This window comes from Misgurnus anguillicaudatus, chromosome 17, assembly GCF_027580225.2.
Source record: "Misgurnus anguillicaudatus chromosome 17, ASM2758022v2, whole genome shotgun sequence".
Taxonomy (NCBI): domain Eukaryota; kingdom Metazoa; phylum Chordata; class Actinopteri; order Cypriniformes; family Cobitidae; genus Misgurnus; species Misgurnus anguillicaudatus.
The window spans coordinates 29,809,218-29,835,608 of NC_073353.2; the positions used below are offsets into that span (position 1 = coordinate 29,809,218).

At 41.5% G+C, this 26,391-nt stretch overlaps 1 protein-coding gene and 1 long non-coding RNA gene across 6 annotated transcripts in view; one reads left to right on the forward strand and one right to left on the reverse strand.

Moving 5' to 3' along the window:
• Nucleotides 1–276: 276 nt before the first annotated feature.
• Nucleotides 277–26,391, reverse strand: part of ralba (v-ral simian leukemia viral oncogene homolog Ba (ras related)) — a 33,758-nt gene continuing 7,643 nt past the window's right edge. Inside the window, exons 2-5 of the mRNA XM_055214828.2 lie at nucleotides 2,331–2,487; nucleotides 1,939–2,147; nucleotides 1,655–1,832; nucleotides 277–1,304 (exon numbers count right to left, since the gene is read on the reverse strand). Of these exons, the coding sequence (XP_055070803.1) occupies nucleotides 1,182–1,304; nucleotides 1,655–1,832; nucleotides 1,939–2,147; nucleotides 2,331–2,444 (624 nt within the window). The 5' untranslated portion in view covers nucleotides 2,445–2,487 and the 3' untranslated portion in view covers nucleotides 277–1,181. The remainder of the gene's footprint in view (nucleotides 1,305–1,654; nucleotides 1,833–1,938; nucleotides 2,148–2,330; nucleotides 2,488–26,391) is intronic.
• Nucleotides 13,315–22,947, forward strand: LOC129446194 (uncharacterized). Of its 5 annotated transcripts, none has more exons than XR_012358382.1 (7): nucleotides 13,315–13,719; nucleotides 14,502–14,632; nucleotides 18,207–18,278; nucleotides 18,374–18,515; nucleotides 19,018–19,090; nucleotides 19,921–20,045; nucleotides 22,629–22,947. It is a non-coding gene; the product is annotated as an uncharacterized lncRNA (long non-coding RNA). The 5 variants fall into 5 exon arrangements; XR_012358381.1 differs by lacking the exon at nucleotides 13,315–13,719 and adding an exon at nucleotides 14,071–14,389; XR_012358383.1 differs by lacking the exon at nucleotides 13,315–13,719 and adding an exon at nucleotides 14,406–14,424.

Sequence of the window (26,391 nt, forward strand, 5' to 3'; positions counted from 1 at the left end):
AATGTCCCGTTTAAGCCCCCTTGGAAATCTGCTGAGGCCATCCTGTGGGCCCCAGCCCCCTGTTTAAAAACAATGGTCTATATAGGGAGACCACATACAAGTATGTTTACAAGATATCCGTCTCCATTACTTTTCCAGGCTTGAAATGGAAAGGAACCCTGCTATAAGACCAAAGGCAATAAAAAATTCCTCCCCTTCACCTGTTTTATCACATAATGATGTATGGCACAGCTTTTATTAAAAACCCTTACATTTCCAAAAGTGAAGATGTAGTAATACAAAGAAAGAAATGTTTATTTGGCAACATACTTTAGAGTCACTCATCTAAAAGCCAGTGGGAACTACAATGCAAATTGCAGTCTAGGTCAGGTGACATTCATATAAAATAGCAGTTTTAAAGTAGCTCCAGATCAGAGTGCTAAAAAAACAGAAAATAAAATTCATCTCGCTTTCCCAATTTCAGTTGCAGAATGCTACAAAGTCGAGCGATGCTTCGTTGGCACGTTTTTGTTGAATACATTCATTTTATAAGACAGTGATGGAAATGTAAAGTCCTACAAAAATATTTCAATATAACACGAAAGCATAATGGCAAACAGTTCCCAAAGATTATTAACTTGCAGGCACAAAATGTCATCCCACATGGTGTCTTATTTTAAACCAGGAGGTGGCACTATTAGCTCTCTGTAAGCAATAGCATATGTGCTTTTAAACAAGGAATTAATAGACAATTGAATGTCACAATATTATTTTACAGTACATACATATTAATCTAAAAAGCTTTCTTGATGCCACATTGAATTAAAATGATTATTAAAAAATACTTAATGGGTGTGCAATAAAAATAACTGTTTACTATTGATGTTTTTTACACAACACTGAAAGAAAATATAAATTATGGAATAATACAGTTAGTGTTGGGAGCATCTTGACCACTGTTTAATGAAAGTACTAAAGTGCCACAGTCTTCTTTAACCAGTAGCCAGCATACATAGTGGTCATCATATACCTTTTGATCTCGATTTAGGTATAAAAAACGAGGGAGTGAAAGACTATGATTGTGATAAAGGCTTTACCTCGAACAAAGTACAAAACCCCATCATTCACGTTTTGATTTTAAGAAAGAAAAGGCTCCGACTCAAGAGTTTTAAGCGGATTTGGCGTGAAAGTCCGAGTTTAGTTCAAAGTAAACAGCATCGCTCTTTGAAACTCTTCTTGCTCTTCTTGTTTTTTCCCTTCCCATTTTTGTCCTTATTTTCTGACATCTTTTTAGCTCGAACCTCCCTCATTAGATCAAAGAACACCTTAGAGAAGCACAAAATGATTTGTATTATTCCTCAAAATTAGCATTTATTTTATTAAATAAAACGCTTGCAAAAGACCTTGAAATTTAATTAATGATTTTTCAATGTACATTTTGCTCCATACTCGCTTAATAGCTCTATGCATGTGCTCTTTATTGACAGCATGCTTACTTCAGAATGCACTACAAGCATGCATTACACAAACCATATACTTTTACATCATTAAAATGCTGAATTTGGGACATTTATCTGAAATATTGTCTGGATTGACTTGAAAAAAGCATATGTGTATTGTAACTGTTCATATATATATATATTAAGCATCTGTATCCATATATCACACAACGTACCTTATCCACATTGGCACGTGTCTTGGCTGAAGTCTCTACATACTGTACGCCCCACTCTTCAGATTTACCTCTGGCCTCATCCACCGAAACCTGTCTGCGATCCTCAAGGTCCGACTTATTTCCAACCACGAGCAACGGAATTTTATCTTCTTCTGCTTTAACCCGCAGGATCTGTTCCCTGTAAACACACACAGGCTGACACTTCTACTTATAATACTGGTTGATCCAATTTTCCGACTTTACTAGGTCACAATGGAAGACGACGGGAAGGGAATTTTGCTGACCTGAATTCCGCAGTGGCTGTGAAGGACTCGTGCTCTGTTATGGAGAACACTAACAGGAAACCCTCTCCGCTACGGAAATAATTGTCTCGGATAGCCGCGTAGTCTTCCTGCCCGGCCGTGTCCAAAATGTCAATCTGCACCTCCTCTCCGTCCAACACCACTTTTTTCCTGTAGCTGTCAGCCTTTGTGGGCTCATAATCTTCAACAAACTAAAGGGGTCAAAGTAAGAGCTTAATTTTTTTTACTTTAGCATATATGTAGCAGAGAGAAGAAGGAAAATGATGATGAGCGGAGAAACAGGACATGGTGGGAAATGGTGACATCAAGACTGAAAGCGTCCCTTAACATTGCATTAAATGGTATTTTGTTAAGTATATGATGAGTTGGCTTACCTCATCATACATAAACTGAAGTGTGAGTGCTGACTTTCCTACACCTCCACTGCCCACCATAATGACCTTGTGTAGGGCCAGCGAGCTCTGATTCTTATTCTTATTGGCTGCCATATCTGAATCCTTTCCTTAAGTACACAACACGAACTGGTACCACCTGCAGAGAAAAATATTATTATTATTATGCTCCAGTAATACAGTAATTTGTATTTTTGTCAAAAAAGACCAGTACTTACAAGACTGTAAAGATTAAGTGTTATAAAAAGAAATAGTAGTGATTCATAAAAATCTTCAAATAATAAATCCCTATCATATGGATCACAGAGGAAGGTTATAATCCGGAAAAGAAAACATGACCAAATGCTTCCAGCTATTGTTCCTGCAGACTTCCAGTTTGGGGGAACCACAAAAGGAAACTGGGGCACAGCATAGGAAGACATTCAAGATTGTGCTTACCAAGGTTTTTTAAGCTTTAGGTGCTAATAGCCGTTTAAACTCAGTGGAGATGGGCGGTAAAATCAAAATCAACTTTTTTATTCAATGAAAACATGGTTTGAATCTTAATAGTATAAGGCTTATAATTTTAAACAGATGCACTGAATTTGGTGAATTAGATTTTTTACCATTGAAAGTTATGTCATATTGTTTAAGTTTCTATACAAAACAAGAAAATAATTAATGCATTTTGCAAACTTAAAGTTAACATTTATGGGAACAAATACAAGTCTTATAAAAAAATAAGCTGGTAACAGAATGCTATTTACAGGGACAAACCATTGGGTTAAATTAACCAAGAAAATGTTTGTTATATTTGTGCTGCTTTTTCTCACATATGTAGACATTTGTATCCATTTATAATTGAACCATTGTTAGAAAAGGCTTGGATGAATGAATACAGTGTGGATACCTGTCCATTATAGACAGATATATAAACAATATCCACTTCAAGTATAAAAACAAAATAGTATTGAAACACTTTTGCAAGTGTTACAACTAACCCCCTGCCTGTTACAATTAACCCCACATATGGGGTAAGTTGTAACGTTTGCACTTCTGTCACGTTTGGTGTAATTGTCAAAGAATGGTAAAACTTCAAATGTTAATTTGCAGCAGAGATGTGTGTTTTGCTTGTGTAAAAATATAATTAATCAAACTCAAATATTTTTGGAATGATTGAGCCAAAACCAAAAAGCGTTAGGTTGTCCCAAGCTCTCCCCTATGCACTAGTAACTGTTAAACTACTGCTACAAGCTGTGACACTGCTGAACATCCATAAACAAATAAATTCCACTTCATGTGTCATTGACAAACACACCTTAAATACAAGTTCCTCCTTGTCTTAACTTGTCCTGCTCTGTTTTCACATTGCACCACATCCACAAAACAGTAAGTGCCCACTGACAGCCATGTGAATGTGTATACTAGGGCTGCAGCTATCGATTCTTTTTGTAATCGATTAATCTAGCACTGAATCGATCGATTAATCGAGTAATCGGATAATTTTTTTGTGTGTTTTTAAACAACCAAAACAAATAATGCATAACGAAAATGACTTGGCTGTAAAATGTTCAAGCATTTGGCTTTTATTTCTAAAAAAAACAGAGGTATTTGGCTCCAAGAAATAAGCCTATTTATTTCAATTTTTTACCCATTTAGTGTTTATAAGTGCCAGTGCCAACAATTAAACACTTTAATTTATTAATATGCACAACAGGTTTCATGCTGTAATCTAGCCCTGACATCAAAGTAAATATCTGGTTTATGTACATTTCTACACCTGCAGCATTTACCATTAGGCTTTTAACATATAATATATCATTTCTGGGGTGAGCCTATTTGCTATGGTAACAACCTGTGTGTATGCGCGCACGTGCACTTGTGTTTGTGCGTGTGCACGCGTTCTGTGCGTGAGGAAGACCCCAGTCAGACGTTCAGTTGCTTCATTGCATTTTGGTACTGCAGAAATACATACATTACTTTTCAATAGAACGCTGCATTTGGTTTGCATCACTTGCATTGCGGTGCATTTTAGGTTAAGAATCCGTTCGAAAAATCACAACATCACCTCCCGCTGTATACAGTGAATGCATGCTGAAATTATTGTTGCGTGGCTACATAAAAGTTTAAGCATATGTCATGCATTGCGCGATCGGTCTGACTCGCGTGAGAGAGAATAACTTCCTAGGAGTTATGCTAAACTCCAATAAAACAGAGATTATTATTATTGAACAAAATATGTCAGATTACAAGTTGCCCATATATGATTGCACTGTGGTGCCGTTCTATTTCATAGCTCCAGACCGCCAGAGGCATAAACAGAGTGGAAATATCATGCGCTCGCGCATTGGTTACGAGAACTTATTGATTGGTTGTCATCCTATGACCTCATGACCCATATAAAAACCTATCACAACGTCATGAACTTTCTCTTTGTCATTCTCGCTTGGTGAGAACTTCGTTCTGTGTGGAGCTTATTGGGCTGGCGATTCGCTCCCCACTTAGCTGTTAGCAGCTGGATTGGTTTGGATTTGGATTATTGCATTACTCTACTATTGGATCGCTAACGGAGTCGCGTCTTCCAGCGAGTACCTCTTGGTTTTACAAGGTTCTCTCGCGCGGATTACATGACAGGATATTTGACACCGGACAGGTAAACCGTGTTGATCTTCTTGCGGCTGCATTGACGGCGAGTACCTATTGGTTTACCAGGGTTCCCTCGCCTAACTTTTAACCTCTCGCATCGAGTACCCGCGGTTTCCCCGGGTTCCCTCGTGCGACGTTACTACGCCCGCTTGATAGCTTTGCTCGACGCCTGTATCACGCGGTCAGCGGATCGCTCGTGGAACGGTTACCATGGAGCATGCGTCTTGCTTGCAGTGCCTCACCACGATGGACATGCTGGACGGACATGACCGCTGCCCGTCGTGCCTGGGTAAAGAACATCTGCAGGACGCGTTGTCTAACCCCTGCCCGGAATGCAGTATTATGCCTGTCGAGCTGCGCCAACAACGTCTGTTCAACGTTTGTTCGCCCTGCATCGGGAAATCGAGTCACGTGTGCTCTGACGGGCGAAAGTAAACGTAAACGCAAGCACCACGATGACGGCGGCGGACAACCGAAACTAAAAAAAAGTCGTCATCTACGCTGGCGAAACGCATGGACGAGCTGACTGCTACGGTGCAACAGATACAATCATTGTTGGCCGGATCAGCTGCTTCAGCGGTTAACGAATGCCACACGGAGGTGAGGGAATGTACCGCTCAAGCCGACGCTACTAATCGCTCACCTTTTCTTTCAACGGATGTTGATGGGTGCGACGCCGTATCTGTGGCAGCAACGAATTCGCTCTTCAGTGAGTCTTTTAGTCAGCCTATGTCCGACGCTATGTTGCCACCTGCCCAGTCTTCTCCGCTCCCCTCGGCCAGTGGCAGCGAACCGGGGACGCGAAGTGAGGCGTCCTCCGCAGCACTCTCTTTACGTGACACCTTAAAGAGTGCGTTGGCGAAACTGGAGCTGGATGTCCCAGCGGCGTCTGCAGGTCCAACCAACATGTTGTGCCGCTCGGTGCCTGGGGTAAAGGATGCACGTCTGCCACACTGCAAAGATTTTACGGAGGTAGTATCAGCTGCTTTTCAATCAGCGTTGTCGTTTCGGCCTGACCGTGTTACCCGCATGCTGGCAGACATGTCCGCACCTGACACAGTAGGCCTCGGTTCGATGCCGTCTTTGGAGCCCTGTGTGGCTTCTCTCATCGACTTGCCAGACGAAGCCCTGCGACAGGATGTACGCTGTCCTAACAAAGAGTGCAGACGTACGGACGACGTACTGGTCAAGACATACAACACAGTGGCCAGACTGGGGCGTATCGGCAACTCAATGGGGCATTTGCTTTTGGCGTTACACTCGTCCCTGGATTTCGCTAACCATGATGACACAGTGGCTAGCTTAATGGACGCCTCTCTCCAGGCTCTTGGCGCTATAGCCGGTGACTGCGGGAGAGCCCTGGGCCTCCTTGCATACATGCGACGCCAAGTTTGGTTAGCCCAATCTCCCTTACCAGAGGTCTGTCGTAATAATCTACGGCAGCTACCCTTGACACCGGGTCATTTGTTCGGACCGGCTGCTCAGGAAGCTCTAGAACGACGGGTGCGTGTGTCGGAGTCCCGTTCGCATCATGTGGAACGACGCACACAATTTAAGGATCCGCAACCGGCCATACGTCCGCCTCGTCTGGCCCCCACTTCGCAACGTGGACCTGTTGGGTCTTCCAACCGCTTCTCCCGTGGTCGACACAATCGCCCTGCCCCTCCGCTACACCGTAGCACTGCGGGGGCACGCTCAAACCCTATGCCGATGAGGCAACCACCATATCAGCGCCCCCCCAAGCCTTCAGAATTTCCGGCTAGGCGCCGCTGACGGACTCGGGTCGACGGCGACAGGTTTTTCCGCATCTCAAATGCAGTGCTGGAGAGACATAACATCCAACGCCTGGCTTCTCGAGACTCTCGAGAAGGGTTACAGACTACAGTTTCGCCGTCGGCCTCCCTCTTACACCCGAGTTTGTCACACGTCAGTTTCAGACGTACGACAACGCCTCACCCTTATCGCGGAGGTTCAAAGTTTAATGCAGAGGAATGCCATAGAGGAGGTAAACCCTCTGCTGTGTTCGGGAGGTTTCTATTCCCGCTACTTTCTAGTTCCCAAAAAGGATGGAGGGTTCAGACCCATCCTGGATTTAAGACGCCTAAACAGGTTCTTAAAACGCCTACCGTTCCGCATGTTGCGCACGGCCGATGTAATTCGAGCCGTTGTTCCAGGTGTGTGGTTCGTTACCGTGGACCTGAAAGATGCCTATTTTCATGTGCCCATTGCAGTGGAGCACAGACAGTTCCTAAGGTTCAGCTTTCTACACAAGACCTACCAGTTCAAGGTCCTTCCATTCGGGCTCTCTCTGGCCCCCCGAGTTTTCACAAAATGTGTGCAGATTGCCTTAGAGCCCCTGCAACAGGACGGTGTGTTTGTACTTCCCTACTTAAACGACTGCCTATTGTGTGCAGCCAAACCAGAGCAGACTGTGACCGACACCGACCGCCTGCTGAGACACATCGAAGCACTGGGCTTCAGTGTCAACTGGGAGAAATGCCACCTCACTCCTACACAGTCAGTACACTTCTTAGGCATGCATCTGGACTCACGGACGATGCGAGCCTCTCTTACCGATGCCAGGAGGTCGGTGATACACCACACCCTACAGGGTGTCCGCTTGGGACACCGGATACCTTACATTCGTCTGCTGAGACTGGCGGGTCTGCTCACTGCAGCATCCACAGTGATCCGCTTGGGTCTGCTTCACCTACGCCCTTTTCAGCGATGGCTGATCGCTCTCCGCCTATCAGCAGTCCGCAACCGTCGAACCCTTGTACGAATCTCGGGGTCCGGTCATCTTTCCCTTGCCCGGTTGCGGCAGGACGATTTTCTACGGTCGGGTGTCCGGATGGGTCCACCCCCGTCACGCAGAGAGGTGGTCACGACGGACGCCTCCCTTTCAGGCTGGGGCGGCGTGTGGCAACATCAAGGTGTGAACGGCCTGTGGGAGCCGCATCTACTGAGGTGTCACATCAATGTTCTAGAGCTACAGGCGGTTCTCCTGACACTCAAGCACTTCGAAACTGTTCTGATGGGAAAGCATGTTCTGGTCAGGACGGACAACACGTCGGTAGTGTTCCATATAAATCACCAGGGCGGCACGAGATCACTGCCTTCTCTGCGCCTGACACAGAAACTCCTGACTTGGGCGGAGCCGCGTCTTCTTTCCCTGCGGGCGACGCACGTCCCCGGCCGCCTCAACATTGCAGCAGATTCGCTGTCTCGGGGGGGACCGAGGCCGACGGACTGGCAACTGCACAAAGAGGTTGTGCAAAGGATTTGGAATACATACGGCAAGGCGACAGTGGATCTGTTCGCCTCCAGAGACACGACTCATTGTCCTCTGTGGTTCTCGGAACGGACGGAGCACGGATCGCTGGGCAGAGACGCCCTGGCTCACGAATGGCCGGACTCAGTGCTGTATGCTTTTCCGCCGACAGCTTTGATCTGGGCGGTACTCAGTCGGGTCCGGGAGAAAAGACACAAGGTACTTCTGATTGCTCCCAAATGGCCGAGCATGCCATGGTTTCATCTGCTTCTGGCTCTCACGACGGGACCGACCAGACCGCTGCCCCTGAGGAGGGACTTGCTGTCCCAGATGGAGGGCTCCTTGTGGCACCCCTGCCCGGAGAGGCTGAAACTCTGGGTTTGGCCGCTGGGAGGAGTCGGGAAGTCTTGGCCTGTTCAGACAGGGTCAAACACACTGTCCTGAATGCTCGTGCGTTATCCACTAGGACGATGTACGACAACAGATGGAAGCTGTTTGTCACTTGGTGTACAGAAAGAGAGCTGGACCCCTATGGCTGTTCTATCTCTGCCATTCTTGAGTTCCTACAAACGCTCTTAGACGATGGGCGTTCCCCAGCTACGCTGAGAGTTTATGTTGCTGCACTTTCAGCTTATCGGACTCCAGTGGATGGTGTTTCCTTGGGCGCGCACGCTTTAGTGGTGGCTTTTCTCAAAGGCGCACGGCGTCTACATCCCCGTGCGCGGCTAGACTTTGCCCCTTGGGATTTAAATATCGTTTTGGATGGCCTATGCTTACCGCCGTTTGAACCTTTGGAGCATGCCGAGCTTAAGTGGCTTTCGGTTAAGACCGCTTTCTTGTTGGCCATAACTTCTGCAAAAAGGGTCAGTGAACTACATGCCCTTTCTGTGAGTGCTCATTGTTTGAGATGGGGCCCTGACTTTAACCTAGTCACACTTTGGCCTAATCCTGTCTTCCTGCCTAAAGTGTTGACTCCTCAGTTCATCAACCAACCATTGTCTCTATCAGCGTTTCAACCTACGGACGCTTCTCGACGGATGCTATGCCCGGTACGTTCTTTGCGGCGCTATGTTGAAGTGACCGCTCCGTGGCGCACAACGGATCAGTTGTTTGTTCGTTTTGGTGCGTGTCGGAAGGGGGCGGCCCTGTCGAGACAAAGATTGGCACACTGGGTCACAGAGGCCATTAGTGGCGCTTACAGTGCGATGGGCAGGTCTGCTCCAAATTCTGTGAGATGTCATTCGACGCGCGGTGTTGCAACTTCTTGGGCTGCGTTGAAGGGGATCTCTATTGCTGACATTTGTTCCGCGGCAACTTGGTCGTCGCCGTGCACTTTTTCAAGGTTTTACAGACTAAATGTGGTTTCACTACCGCCTGTCTCTTCTGCCATACTGACTGGTTCAGTGTGATGTGATTTTTTGTTTGTATATTTGTTAATAAAGATGTTGAGTTTATTCTGTCTAATGTCTTTATTACATTCCTCGTGACTTGGTGGTATCAGTCTTCCACTCTGTTTATGCCTCTGGCGGTCTGGAGCTATGAAATAGAACGCTGGTTACGAATGTAACCGTGGTTCTATGAATAGTGGAAGACCGCCAGAGTCTTTGGTCACTCGGTCTAGCGAGAATGACCATTGAGAAAGTTCATGACGTTGTGATAGGTTTTTATATGGGTCATGAGGTCATAGGATGACAACCAATCAATAAGTTCTCGTAACCAATGCGCGAGCGCATGATATTTCCACTCTGTTTATGCCTCTGGCGGTCTTCCACTATTCATAGAACCACGGTTACATTCGTAACCAGCGTTTTTTGGTACACACACCTGTAGTGCATGCGTGTGTGTGTGAAGGGGTTCTTTTTTAATCTATACTGTCCTGCAATTGAACGTGAATACGTTTACTCCTTAAAAACATCAAAGCTAAACATCATATCTAGTCAAACCGCATAACGACATCGCTACAAATACAGTATGGGATTAAAATCAGCGGAAGCTATTACCTTGTTTCCTCGACGCTTGGTGAAACAGCAGTGTATGTTTTCAGTTCAGATGCTGAATGTAATGATCCCAAACTTTAGACAGTCTCTCTCTGCCGTTTATGGACATATTCGCTCCGCCATCGCGCCAACTAAATTCAAAATGAACCACGCGCTATGATGTGCTTCCTGAACATTGAACAACGGTCCGTGTGAATCAGATCTTGGCGCGTGTAGTGCGCGTCATAGGAATTTAACGAGGCTTCGAGGCAGAATTTTTGCCTCGAGGAATTTTTTGAATCGAGTAAATCGAGTAACTCGATGAATCGTTTCAGCCCTAGTGTATACCACTTTATAAAAAGTATGGAAAAGTAATACGCAAATAAAAGCAGCCACAGCAGAACGTGTCCAAACTCAAAAGTGCAACATATATAGTAGTGGGAGAATACATGCACAATATTATCTCCGTTACAGAAAATGCCAGTTAAACAGGGTTAAACAAAGGCTGGACTTACTACAATGATGGCAGATTTTACTTAAATAAACAGGCTGCTCAAGTATAGCAACCACCTTTTGCAATATTCATTATTCCATCGGCTGAAGGAATTTATTAAAATTCCCTAAACGCAGGCTACATTATAGTCCACATACAGTACATCACCAAGCCCCTTTGAGAATGGCCCGTGGAGCTGCCGTGCCACTGAAAGCGATGGACGATCTTGAGCCGTGTCGCTCGATTTAGCTCTCAGCGACATGCATAGTGATCGATGGAGAGATCCATACTGATTTAAATTCTCACACAACACCGATTCATTCATTTTCAGAGGATTCAATGAAAGCCGGGCCAGATCAGCAGAAGGGCGCTGATTTCACACATGAGAGAGGGCAATGCCCGCCGCTTGAGTGAAGTGGCATGCTGACCCATTCAGCCTCAATCTCTCTGATAGCAGGACCGCTGTGGGTAATCATGCCACACGTCAGGACAGGGCTCGAAATTGCGACCATTTTGGTCGCATATGCGACCGAAATTTAATCTGTGCGACCTTAAAATATATTTGGGAGCATTTGTGCGACTGCCCATTTTGTTGTGACGCGAGTTGATTGTGATCCTGCGTGCTGGCGCTGCCCCAGGTTCAGTGTTCTCTCCAACGATACATAACCAATCAAATTTCACCATTAAGTTCTTGCGTTTAATGAAGACCGCAGATTGGCTAATATGAGCGTCAGTCATTCCTTGTTGCAGTGAAGCGCGGAAATGTGAAAAGACGAACGCGTCGCAAGCATGACGAGAGCGAGCCTATTACAGCTAAGTTTATTACTGTATTTTTACGACGATCCGGATTCAAATGTAACTCCACCACCGGAAAATACGAGTTGACGTTAAACCTTTTAGAGAGAGTGGCTTAAAGATTTCGAGTGTCTCTGCTATGAAAATGTAACTTACTGTGTTTACTGTAAATCCTGTAAAACGGCGTTAATGGCGGAATCAAAACATTTTAAGCGCCAGACGTACCTTGCTTAAACATGGCGAAAGTGCCAAAAACATAAGACGTGTCATGACAAATGTGTTTATTATTGATGGAGACACCGAACTGTCTGTCAAAGTGTGTTTGATGGTGTATGTGCGCATGCGCTGGTGAATGGACATTCGACAAACATCCTTGTGGTCCATGTTGACGTGGAATACGACAATGCTGATGGTATGTTTTTGTTGTATTTTTTAAAACATTGCCTATTTAGTAGTAAAAGCATCCTGGTAATGCAGTTATCAATACCAATATAAATTAGCCTTCTATATTAGGGTCACTTTTTTGTAATGTCACAATTAATCAGTGTTTTACTTGTTTGCTAGATTTTCTATGTAATCTTAATCATGTTACCTGTAATTGTTAAATTATTATTGCTGCTATACTATTTCAACAGCATTTGGGTATTCATTTAGGAATTTATGCAGCAAAAAATAAAATAGAAGACCAACTTTTAAATGCTGGCCATAGGATGTGTAAAGCCCGGCGGTGGTGTTTTATTTTTAATAAAATAAATCTATTAACATTTACATTGTAGTTGTGGTGCTTTTTAATTTTTGGATGTATGCGCCTACATTTTTGCTGGTGCTCCTAACTCTTTAAAGTTGGGAGCACCAGTGCTCCCAAATAAAAAAGTTAATTTTGAGCCCTGCAGGAGCTCGAGCAAGGATAACAGAGACAGCACAGCAAAGCATAGCAGGTGAGGCTCACTGGAAGTAAGCCGGGATCAGGCAGAGTTCATACTGCATACTTCACTGATAAATCTTTCAGAAATGCCTTAGAATTTAAGAGTAATGGGGAGCAGAGTACATAGGCCACATCTTTATTATTATTATGATAAGTAGTGTTTAATGCTGAATGCAATGTAATTTGACACATAGCTTAATTTTGCATATAGATATAGAAATATTTACTCCTCAAGTCATGATATTGTTTTATTTTACACTCTATAGACAGTTTCAACGGTAACAACAAAAACAAGCGGCTTCCGTGGTCATTACTTAACTTCTGGTAAACTCCGCTAAGAATAAATAACAACAAAGTCCTTATAAAGTTATTTATATAACAAGCAAAATAAACAACACGTAGATTACCCAGGAAACCAAAACATTTGTTATTTTCGACGAGGTATTTTTTTAAGAGTTCAGTTTAGCAATTAGTCAGACCTATAAACAAACAGAAACTGAAAGTAAAGTTCTGACCAGACACGCAATCGCATGACCGCACTTGCGTCCGATAAAACCAGATGGGTCAAAAAGGGACAAACCCAACCCATTGGGATGCAATTTAACCTATGCCCGGTTGTTCCATACCAAAATGCTGGGTTGTTTCTGTAAACACATTGTTGGGTTGTTTATGCTGGGTCAAAATTCTGGGTTGTTTGGAGTACTTTAAACACACTGTTGGGTTGCTCATGCTGGGTCAAATGAAATGTAGTGGGTAATTTACAAATGAACACATGGTTGGGTAAATTTGACCCAGCAAATGGTTTATTTTCCTTTCATTGGCTGGCCGTTTCTCAAGGCAGCCTTCACAATGTTCAAAATATTATCATTTTAATATTACCAAATGTAGTTTTAAGAGTTTTTTAGGCGACAATGTATGTGTGTAAAGTTCAAAACTTCGATCGGTTTTTGAAGATAGCGTATATTTAAAAATGTGCTCCAACGATGTCGAAGCTTCGAGATTCAGGCAATCACTGGGCGCTCTGCGCTGATGTACCCGCCCAACACAGCCTCACCTCGGCACGTCATTCTGGAAATCACCGCTGGCTGTAATGTCTCTGTAGTGTTTAGAACGGCGGATTTATTTCATTTCGGGTCTCATAAATCTATTATTTGTTCCTTGCCAAGTCCGAATTAAGTTACGTTACTGTAAGGATGCAAGTTCTGCCATTTTTTGTCGAACTTTCTGGAGGACTTCATTTCCTCTGAAGCGAGGTGCACCCCACTCAAAGCGGGCAGTATTTTATGGTAAGTTCATGTCAATTTTTATATTATAAATGTTGTAGTTGTGGTAGGGGCAAGCTCATTGTTATTTTCATTCGCTTTTCCACAGATGTGGGGGTAACGTTATTGTATGTAGGCTATGTTTGATAAAGTGCGTTTCATATTTAATCCAGAACGAGGATCGTAAGTGGTTTCGGAAGCGCGTTGTCACAGTAACACAATTTCAGCGTAGTGCGCTTAGCTATGTGGTGTGAACTAAGGTAATTTATTTTTTATATAAATTGCTTGTTATCAGACATAATCTACTCTCAGTTGACTATTTTGTCAATAATTATATGCGAAGTCTACCGGAAGTTTTAAAGTAGTTCGGATCACAAAAGCCTGTTTATGGCCGTTTCTGCCTGCAGCCTTCGGAGGCCGCATTTGTTAGTGTTTGGAGTCGTATTTGTAAGCTGCATACGTCATTATGACTGTCTTATTATAAAGTTGACTATTATTAACTGTAAACTGTTGTAATATGCTTATGACTTGCGAACGTAATGCTCAGTTAACTTAAATAAACAAGGCTTGATGACGTATACAGCCTGCATATGCGACCTCCGCAGGCTGCAACCTTCGGATTGAGAAACGGCCTATGTATGTTGTTGCTGAAACGAAACCATCCCGTTAGCACACTTGTAATTCCGGTCCGGAGGTAAACATAATATTCACTACAGTTGTGTGCGGAAAGTATGTTGGCACATCTTATAGTTGTCAGAGAGCGATGGGGGCACGTTTAATGACAGTGTCTTCTGTTTCTGTCAAAGCCAGGATCATTTTGAAAAACAAACACCTGGTTGGGTTATTTTGACCCAGCAATTGGTTTATTAATTGCCGCACTTTCTGGATTCTTCGCTTCTGACTGGATCACGCTACTCGGACCAGGCGGTATTTCATGGTGAGTTAATGTGAATTTTTACTTATTTTTGTAAGAAGTTGTCGTAGGACAAAGCATATTTCATTGTTCAGAATACATGCTTTGATGTGGGGGAGTGGGGTTAATGTTTTTTATTCTGTGCCAACAGTTGTTATGAGAAACATGCCTCATCGTTAAGTCGTAGTCGAGCTATATCTGCATTCTTTTGAAATATTCAGTAAGTTATACGTTGTAAATGAATCACTAAAATCGTATTCATCTATGAATAATTTAAAATTCGAAAGGGGGATTCGTGTTTCATATTAAATCTAGACGGAGCGCTGTAAATTACCCCTTGCCGTCACACGTTAAATCCTGAGGTAAATTAACAGTCAGAAATATACACTGACGTTCATGTTCACCATAGTTTTGTTTTGTATTTAGTTACAAGGCGAAAACACGTTTCGTATTAAATCCACAAGTATAGCTACTTATTTTAAATCGGGCGGGAAACTAGACTCAATAATAGTGAGTTGTGTGTGGAAAGTATTAGGGGAGTTTGATTGACAGGTGCCTGACCAATCATAACACTGATATTATTTGCCCCCGTTGCAATTCGCCATTTTGGCCGACAATCAAACCACAAAGTAGAGTTACACCGACTGCACCATAGATATGTATAAAGGCTAGATGGCTCAAGGCGGAGTCCCTAACGGCATCACCTGGCGGCCATCTTAGGACAGGGCGCTCGCTCACTCGTAGCATTGAGTTTAATGGTGCAGGTACTTTTAAATGACCATAACTTGCTCAATTTTCTACCGATTTTCAAACGGTTTGGGTTTTTACAAACGTTATTAACGTGGCTATAATTCTGGATGCTTTAACATGTTTCATGAATTTATTTTTTATTTTTAGTAATAGGGAATGTTAATGTACGTCACCGCAGTGTTGCATTATGGGACGTGGGCGCCATGTTTAGAGGCACCGACGACCGCTATGCCATTTAATTCTGGGCATGTTAAGCTAAAACTAGGTAAATTTGAAGAAAAACGGAAGATATCGAGAAGGTGAAAGAACAAGAGAAGGGACCCTATCGGGAGAAACTAAATGCTACTGCCAAAAAACTTTATTTGGACAAATAAACAACATAGATCCATATGATTTAGCAGCCCAAGACTGGATTACGGACCTCCGCTTACATATCTGGTCAATTACCTTGTTTTTGCAGGACTTTATTTACACTTTGCAGGAGTTTAAGAGCTATAAATCCCTTCAAGCTTATAGTAAAGTGACACTTCTTCTTTTGGAGTCTTATGGTTGGCAAACCAGCTATTTACTGACAATGTGTTAATACCTACGTATCTTAATGATTCTATAAAATAATTTCTCCGTTGTATTCTGTGCTATGTATCAACACATGTTCATAAGATGGCACTTCTGTTTTGGCCAAGTTATTAAAACAAACAAAATGCTAAATATTTAGCTAACGTTGTTATTTAAAGAGTCACAAGCAGTGTTTGAGCAGTTGCATTTAATAAAAAATATGTGTTACAATCGTCAAAATTGTCTAAATATTTATTTTTATTACTCATGTGTTTAGGGTGATCAGAAATGAATGAATCAATCAATCAATAACTTACATTTGCAAGTTAGTTTGACAGTGTTAGCATAAAAACAAGACAATTTAAGTGGTTCTGCTTTTATTAATCACAAATTACTGAATGACTGAAAATGCAGCGAACACACTCTCGCTGATGCAGGGATTTTTTTTTGAAAAGTAAACGTTTTTCTCCTGATTACAGCATGCAAACCACGCGATCCGGCGTCTTTTCGTCAGCTCCTGCACCGGCTTCCTTTGTTTTTTTCCACGAATAAAAGCTGGAAAAACGTATTCCGTTGTTCAGTTTCCTCCCTGAACGATCGCGTGACTTGCTTGATCGAGCAGTACTGACCAAACATATCGAAGTTTATTAAAATCTCGACAGAAAATACAAAAACAACCTCCAATACATTAACTCAAATACAGCGGGATAGGACGCGTGCCTGCAAAGATGGCGGATTACACATAATCCAACACAGCGTGACGTCAACTCCACATTCCCTATAGGTATGCAGTGTCATAGGTACATCTTTGACGTTAATAACAAACCAAACCGTTTGAAAATCGGTAAAAAATTAAGCAAGTTATGGTCATTTAAAAGTACCTGCATCATTAAAACTCAATGCTACGAGTGAGCGAGCGCCCTGTCCTAAGATGGCCGCCAAAATGCGGACGTTGCACTCAATTGGCCAGCAGCGCGGACGAGCCATCTAGCCTTTATATCTATGGACTGCACGCTGAAGTTTGTGATTTTAAAGGGACACTCCACTTCAACCAAAAATTCAACCTAAATGGGCGTGGACGCTGTGAGAAGAAAGGTGATGAGTGGGCAGGGCAACTGATATAGTGTAACAAATATTAAGATTAACTAGGAATAGCAGTAGGCCTATTACAAAAATAATTAAACTGAATATAATATTTTATTTAAACAAAGGTCAAGTAAAACTGTTATAGTTGAAATAAGAGCGTGTTTGAAGATAAGGAAAAGTCCTCAGGACATATCAAAGTCAACCTGCCTCCCGAAGCTTTCCTGAGCAAATTCAGTTGATGGTGAGTCTAGCCCTGACAGCATTGCTGGGAAAATCATCCAACGTATTTACAGAGTGTGCGTAATGGCGCAGTCACATTTACTTTACTATACAGAACCGTATCCATGTGTGATCCTGAGCCCACTACTACAGCCTGTGACGTTTATGCAATATGGAGTTTAAACCCAGAAGACAAAAATATCACAAAAAAAGCTAAAAATTAACTAGTTTTGACCTAATGTTCAAAATTAACAGATACTAACATTGTCTTCTATGATGTGCAACACAATTAACTCTTTAAACATCTAAAAAAGTGTTGGTTAGTGTTTCATGATGCTTTAAACATTTGATTCTTACCGTTTTGAAATCGATTCAGCCGATCTCCGAGTCTGGCGCTACCACTTTTGGCGTGGCTTGGCACAATTCATTGAATCTGATTAAACCATTTAGCATCGCGCTCAAAAATAAAAATAAGCAGAGTTTCAATATTTTTCCTATTTAAATACTTGACTCTTCTCTAGTTACATCGTGTACTAAGACTGACGGAAAATTTAAAGTTGCTATTTTCTAGGCAGATGGCTAGGAACTATACTCTCATTCTGGAGTAATATTCAAAGAATTTGCTGCCGTAACATGGCTGCATGTTTGCAGTGATGTAGCGCAGTGCCCGAAAATAGTCCCCTGCTATTGAAAGATACTATAGGGACTGTTTTCGGCTGCTGTGTAGTATCGTTGCGCCTACTGCAGCCACGTTGCGGCAACAAAGTCCTTGATTATTACGCCAGTATGAGGGTATAGTTCCTATCCTATTCAATGGATTATGCTAAGCTATGCTAAAAGTGGTAGCGCCGGAGACCGGCTGCTGAATTCCAGGGCATTAAGAATCAAATGTTTAACTCCAGGGGAGCTGGGAAATTAGCATATTTTCAAAAAAAGTGGAGTGTCGCTTTAAATATTCTTTCTTGATTTTTGTTCAATCCACCAACAGAGTTCAGTAGAATCCACTGAATTGACCCCAACAGATCATATCACCATGACAGTGGAACATTTTTCAGCCTTTGTAAGTATCGACTTTATTTGTATTGGATATTAACTGAATAAAATTTCAGTTCTAATGGACCTAAAAAGACATTGATGACTGTTCTGTTTTTATAGGCAGTTGGTCAGATTTTGGAAAGCACCCCTGAGAGGAAATCCGTATTAAACCGTTAAAGTGCAAGCAATTACCAACAAGCAGAGGAGGCTACTTGTGAGACTCCTTGCATCCCATCTGCTGGAAACCAATGGTGAAACCTGAGTAAGCTACATTTAAATAAGCCTGCAAACATATAGTAGCAAGCAAATGCTTAGAAAACATAAATGACCATTCTCTTTTTTTATAGCGAGTCTTATAGGGGCGTACACACCAAACGCAAATTCAAAGATTTGCGCAAGTAAATTACATACAAAGTCAATGCAAGACACAAACTTGCGCTGGGTGATGCAAATGACGCGAATAGGGCGGTGTGATTGCCGCAAACAAGTGCTATTTGTTTCAAACTTATCTGCCACAATATATTCAACTCAAGTGGAAAATGCGCAGGACACAAAGTTAAATCTTGTAAGTAATCGTGAGTAAAGAGCTAGGAGCACAATGCTTCAAGTGTGGTGTGTACGCAACATTAGTGTTTGAACATGAAAATACCAACATTATTTTTAAGTAAATTCTAAGTAAGATCACACAGGCTTCTGCAATAGCTTACCATATTGCTTACCACATTGCATAAGTTCTTCATCAACTGCTGTTGTCTACATAACAGGCCATCATCAGACACTAAGAAGGCATGTGACAAGGCATTGGTGTATGAATTTCCTTGCCTGAAGGATATACAGGTAAAACTGGAACTTAATATTTACGCTTACACTTTTGGCACGGTTTTTGCGCTGAAATACTGCCAAAAGCATTGCAGGTCTGCAAACAGTGCCGTGCAATCAAACACAGTTTCATGAGCGGCAAATACGAATTAATCACGCATAATCTGTTTCTTTTTGTAAAATAAACCAGTTTTAAGTTTTATGTGTAAGTGACTTGTTGCGTACAGAGGGCAAAACAGTTTTCTCAAAAAACTAGGGGTAGGAATCGATTGGACCCTCATGAATCGATTCAAAATTGATTCTTAGGATCCTGTTTCGATTCAGAATCGATTCTTGACATACTAATTTGCATATCTGTGACGTCATTCCATCACATTTGCTCTCAAAGCCAGGTTAATGTTTGTGCTTTTGCTACTAGTCTCTGAACTGTCATATATGTATATAAGAATGACATTATTTATTCCTTAGTTGCATTAAAGTACAGTATATGTCCTGTTTCTTATGTAAGACATTAAAACCAGTAAAAATAGTAATTAAACGTGACATATTAATTCTATATGTTAACAGGCATTAACTTCCACGAACTGAGTAACGTTAGGCGTCTAATCATCATCATTATACACAGTGATTGGCAGTATTACTGTATTTATATAATGCAGCGCACCCAGCGACTGAATAACAAACTATGTGCATATTTTTATGTTGGCCACGCTTCAGACAAGCCTTCCCGTCAAGCTTTGACCCTTTCGCCCCGTGTGAATGCACCTTTATTGTTTCTCTTTTCTTTGTTATTTACAGCAAACCATTTAAATGTTATTGAAACACTGTATTTGCTCAAAATTATTTAGCTGCTAAAGGGGAAACAGCACTGAAGATGCCAACTCTGCTAGCTCCATCCATTTACAGGGGAGGAGGAGAAGTCTTCAGACCTACCACTGTGGAGGCCCAGAGGTCCTTTATTGACATGCAACCTGTAAGTTTTTGCTTTAGTGTTTCTACTTTGAAAAGGGTGGATGTTAGGGCTGTAACAATAAATCACGTGTCCTTTTAAAAAGACCTGTCTAAAATCGATTCTGAATCGCAAGGCTGCGATTCTGTGTTTCATGTGCAGCTTGTGCGTGTACTATGGGGTTTTGGTCAGTAGGAAGTCCTCATCAATCTAAAATCATTTTGAGTCGGAGTCGTTTATAACGTGCATTACAAAATTATTCAAAATATTCTTTATTATCATGAAAATACCTGAAACAATCTGAAGAACGGTGATATTCTTTAGACATTTCCTGGAATAGGGTTTGTAATGCTACTTCTTCTGTGGCACAATTGGAGTTTCTGCATGAGAGCGCCCTCTGGCTTTGGATGTGGCGGCATTTTACCGTAATTCATTCAAATTCATTCATTGAGAAATCACGCATTTGCACGATTTATCGTTACAGTCCGTGGATGTTTGTAGTTATTGATATGTTTCGCATAATAGCCTGTAGGGGTGGCACGGTTCACAAAACCCTCGGTTCGGTTCGTATCACGGTTTTATGGTCACGGTTCTCGGTTCTGTACGGTTCTTGTTGTTTTTTTTTTTCTTTTAATTTTTTAAAGGGATACTTCACCGATTTAGCATTCAGCTTTGTATCTGTAGAAACCCGGCAGTAGTACTGAATGACCATGTTTCCCTCCATCATTTCCCCCTGAGAGGAGAGATATCTGCATTTTGGTTCTGCAAAAAAGTCCTCCGATGATGCAAAAATCGTCATATTACACCATCGGAGGACTTTTTTGCAGAACCAAAATGCAGATATCTCTCCTCTCAGGGGGAAATGAGGGAGGGAAACATGGTCATTCAGTAATACTGCCGGGTTTCTACAGATACAAAGCTGAATGCTAAATCGGTGAAGTATCCCTTTAACACTCCAGAAATGTATTATCTTATTAATGTATTAATTATCCATAATTTAGAATGCAGTATTAAAAAAGTTATATCATGTAATCATGCACAAACTGAATTTGACTTAGCACATTATTGGGACCATCTCTGAGGAAAGCCAGGTGAGATTTTTATACAGCAAGAGGGAAGACATTGATGATTTCAACATGCTTTACATTTATTTGGCAAAAAAATAGAATGTGTATTGCCATCTACATGAACTTATGTGCCTTTTTAGCACACAAAGATAACTTGCATTTATCAAAATGCCTACTTCAGTGTAGCTCTAAGATTTATCACCGAGAGGCTGCTTAAATACCGCAGAGTATATGTGGACGAGAGAGAAACATAAGTTTTACACCTGTAATATTTAAATCCGTCTCTTTTGTCCACTTTTGACCAATTCTGTCCTGATTACTTTGAGGGGCAATTTATGAAATAAGATCGCGCAACTTTCAAAAGCTAGCAAAATGAAACGCGGAAATCAGCCGCTTTTGTTTTATCAATGAAAGACTAAAAATAGCGCGGCAGAAGTCAGAAAAGAGGTAAAACATTGTGTTCAGTACCTCAGATCAGATAAATGGTCGGAGAGAAGGTGGTCTCCTGTGGCTGTTCGAACACATTCAGCCCATAGACTGCAGTTCTATCTATTGTTTTATTTCCGCTGTCATCATAGGTAACATGAAATAAAAACTGTTTCCACACACCAAACTTATACGATGCTGGCGCATCCTCCAACCCCGGGCAGACTTCCTTAGTTCCCACTTGCCATTTCTAAACGTAACATGACATGCAGCACTCACTCTCCACACCAGTCACCTCTTCTTTCGCGCGATTCGCGAAAGGGAAACACGCTTTCTGAGGTCACATACAGGGCACGAGGCTACATACATTGCGCATGCCATGAACCATTGAACCGTGCGGCGCACACACGCTCCGAACCGAGACAAGTGAACCGAACAGTTCAGATTTTTTTCATGAACCGTGCCACCCCTAAAATGATAACAAATCCATGATTTACTCACCCTCAAGCCATCCAAGATGCATATATCTATTTATCGGATGATCACATTTTTATTTTTTATTTTTAGAAAATGTTCTAGCTTTGAGAGTGTACGCACTTTGCAGTCTTTGCTGATGCTCTGTGCCTCCGCATTTGTCTTACGTCACAAATAAAAGTGCGTAGACTACGCTAATACTCTCTCCTGAATGCAGAGGCGTGGTGTTACCAGAAGCTATTTATCTTAGTTTGTAAAGTTTTAAATATGGATATTTCTATCACAAAACCGCATGGATTACCCTCAGAAGGCCTTTGTTTATCCTCATGGAGCCGGATGGATTACTTTTGTAAAGAATGGATGCACAATCTTTATGCTTGAGGTGTTTTAACTAAAATCTTTTAATTGTCTTCTAATTATAGTTTCACTGTAATATTAAGATAATATTACATGTATTGTGATTATATTAATAATCCATAATATCATAATATGAGCAGTGGAATATACTACTTAATTACTAGAACTATTTTAATAAAAAAAGTTTGAATGAATGTTTGCAGTTATTTTATTTGAATTTTTTGATACTTTCACAAAAATGCTTGACTTAAATCATCACTAAGTTGTGGTGTGTACTCAACAGGTGGGGACCAACATGGTGGAATATCTGCAAAATCAGAGATGTTGCACGTTTTGTGACTTGGGGACGAGCCAAGAAGGACCTGCCAGACCTTTGCCATTGTTGGAGGCAATGCCTCTGAGACAAACTCTTTGGTGAAGGATGTTGATAAGTTTTTTTTTGTCTTTGATGTTAACTACACAAAGCAATAGGTGTGTTCGACTTCATGCAGCGCTGCGCAGACCGATCGGCAGGTGACTTGAAGCAGTGCATTTTGGTTAGTACTTTTGTCCGACTTCAGCTGGCGCTGCAGGCACGTGACTGTGTCATATGGTTTTTAAGTACCGCAAGAGCGTTTCGAGAGTAGCCAGCTGGCTCAGCCGGTGCAGCTTCTCCAGAGCGGCTGCCCGGAGTTGTGATGACGTAACAGCTTTACTTGATTGGTCGCTTTATTGATGACAACGATCACGTGCGTTTCAAGTTTAATCCAACCTTTAGTTTCACTAATTAACATTATAAATTCATGTTTTAAAACAGGAAAAAAAACACTTTAAAGGCAGGGTAGGCAGGAATTATCTAAAAAACTTTTTTACAAGTTTGTCTAAACTGTCTTTATATACAAATGCATAATTAAAATGTAAGTACTCTGAAAAAGAGCGTATAAAACTCGAGTGTCTGTAGACCTCTCACGACTGTGTTAAACACAGTTAATTATTTCCATCCGGGACGAAACATATGATTAGCTTGCTCAAATATCACTCTCTCTCACGACCATGGCTCCACCCGTTGCTATGGGATCTGCCCAGACATGCGCACACCCGATTGATTTGAACGTGCACAAGGCAATAGAAAGAGCAATAGTACAGCAGAGAAATAGCATTCAACTCACAGAAACTGCATTCACATCTTACAGTACCTGCATATCCAGTCAGCGAAGGCACAAAAGGAATAAACGAAGCAATAAAACGAGAGTAAATATCGCGTGGCTTTTCCTCGAGTCGATGATGCGGTAGCGGTGTTGTCTGCGGAGTGTAGTCCTTGTCAGATTCAACAATGCTTTCATCACAGAAACTCTTCCATGCAAAACACTGGCTGAGTGAGTACTAAAAGCCATCCGTTTATAAAAGCCATCTGTTTATATTCCTAGTGATAAAGTTAGGTGTATTATTACATGTGATTGTGACTTGATGTTATTACATGCACCGCGCTCCTTCCTCTCCGCTTGTCTGAGGTAATTCGCGCGTTCATGTGTTTTGGGGGCGTGGCTTAAGAAGAAACCCAGAAGGGAGGGGGTGGAGTGAATGGAAAAGTTAGCTGTGTTAAAAACAGTGCTGAGAGGTCTACGGACACTCGATTTTTGTACTCTCTTTTTCAGAGTACTTACATTTTACTTATGTATTGATATATAGGGTCAGTTTAGACAAATTTGTTAAAAAGGTTTTTTTAGATAATTCCTGCCTATTCTGCCTTTAATATCCTAAAATATGTTATATTGTGTCGTGTAATAAAATAAAAATGAAAATAACAAACTCTATTGGTATTTTAATAATACAGGCTTGTTTCCCATTATTTTCGGGTATACAGTTTAAGCAGCAATTAAAATATTCAATATAAAATGTTTCTGGTTGCAACTTTTTATCAAAAGGTTTGTTTTTATCAAATTCAGCATCTAATTCACTTAATTTGCGATTATAAACAAGGAAACACGGCGCACACGTCACTACGGCAAGCAGCAGGTGTCCGGCTTGACGGCTCCGTCTTCAGTTCCTCCCTCGACTGCAAGCGGCAAACCTCGTCGATCGGTCTGCGCAGCGCCGGATGATCTCGAACACACCTATTGTCTTCCCACCTGGGAGTTTCACCAGGATGCCATTTATCAGATTGATGGACATGAGTCCTCCTCTGTTAACATTTTGAGGACAACATTTAATCACTAATAATTAACTATTTCAGTGCTATGTTTGAAAGATTCGCCCACAATGCAATGCCAACAGGAGTTTACTTACAGGCTGTGAGGTCAAGTGGGAGGAATTATGATAATTTCGGTCTTGTCTACGTCACCAATCCCAGGAAGTAAACTGTTGCCTACAATCTGTGTTTGTTGTAGTCCAAGAAAAGAGATCACTCGCATTATCGTTTACTTTGGGGTTTGTACCTTTTGCATATCGTTAACATGAATTAATACACAATTACACACCAAAGGAAATGTAAAAATGTGAATCGGACCATAGCTGCTCTTTAAAAAAAATTTGTTTCAGGGCTTCTTGTTTTTAATAACATTTTGATGAATGAAAATGTAAAGTAAATGAAATGCTAATCATCATAGTTTAAATATTAAGAGTTATAAAGTCCGTGGGGATTGTTTGATGTCATAATGGGGTTGTAACTTTTGTATTATACAAATATACAAAAATGTAATTAAAACATTGTATTAAATGTAAAAAAAAATTAAATGCAATTTAAATCACATTAACAGGGGCCTCTCAGTTTTGTTTTACAGGGGGTATTTGTTACATTTATTTTATATCTAACAATTTGTCACATTGGAATTTTAAGGTTCAATCTGACATTTTTGTCAAAATTCAGTTATTCACATATTTTTAATCTGTAACAATTTATTTACATTATGTGAAGTTATGTACATTTTTGGGATGTTTTTTAGAAAACAAAAAGGTTCTTTCCAGTAAAACAAATGGAATGAGACAGCAAGAGTGTTAATTTTACCCACTGGTTGTGTCAAATTAAATAACCCAGCACTTGAGTAACATTTAACCCAGCAAGAGTGTTAATTGTACCCACTGGTTGGGTCAAATTAAATAACCCAGCACTTGAGTAACATTTAACCCAGCAAGAGTGTTAATTGTACCCACTGGTTGGGTCAAATTAAATAACCCAGCACTTGAGTAACATGTAACCCAGCAAGAGTGTTAATTGTACCCACTGGTTGGGTCAAATTAAATAACCCAGCACTTGAGTAACATTTAACCCAGCAAGAGTGTTAATTGTACCCAAATGGTTGGGTCAAATGAACAACCCAGAATACTGGGTTAAATGGTCTAACCCAGCAGTTGGGTCAAGCCAACCCAGCGCGTGTTCTGTCCAATAGTGACCCAGCAGTTGGGTTATGGTTGGGTTGTTTTTTAACCCAGCAGTTTTTAGAGTGTACCAAAATGCTGGGTTGTTTTAAACCATTCAGGGCTCAATGCAAATAATTTTTAATAATGGCCCAGTGGTTCAGGTTTCACTTGCCCGACCAAAATTTTCACTGGCCCCAGTGTTAAATACACCAGGAATATCAGAACAAACAGTTTTCGGCAACCCTTTAAGACAACATGCACGCTTCATGTGCTGTCGGTTTTTCTTACTTTTGTTTATGGTAGTTGCTTGTTCCAACAAAAAAGGCTCCCGACTTGTATGCTTTACTGTGCAAAACTTTTGGCCTCATACTTATCAACTTTACGTATCTTTGATCTACCAGCTGATGTAATACGCAACACATGCAACAGTGTCCACGACAACCAATAAGGTTTGCGACAACTAAAATGTGTCTCGATGGTATCATTGCATAAAAATAAAATATATTTTCTGTTTGTCTGTATGTAGTGACTGAGGGCCAAGCACACAATACTGCTTACTGGCCTGAGCGTCTCTCACGCTGGCTCCGGGCCATCGGGCATTCCTTCATTTTGAGCACTGGCCCATTGTTGGGTCAAATAGAAACCCAAATTTAACCCAACAGCTGGGTTTGTACCTTTTTGACTAGTGATGCACCGATGTATCGCCACTG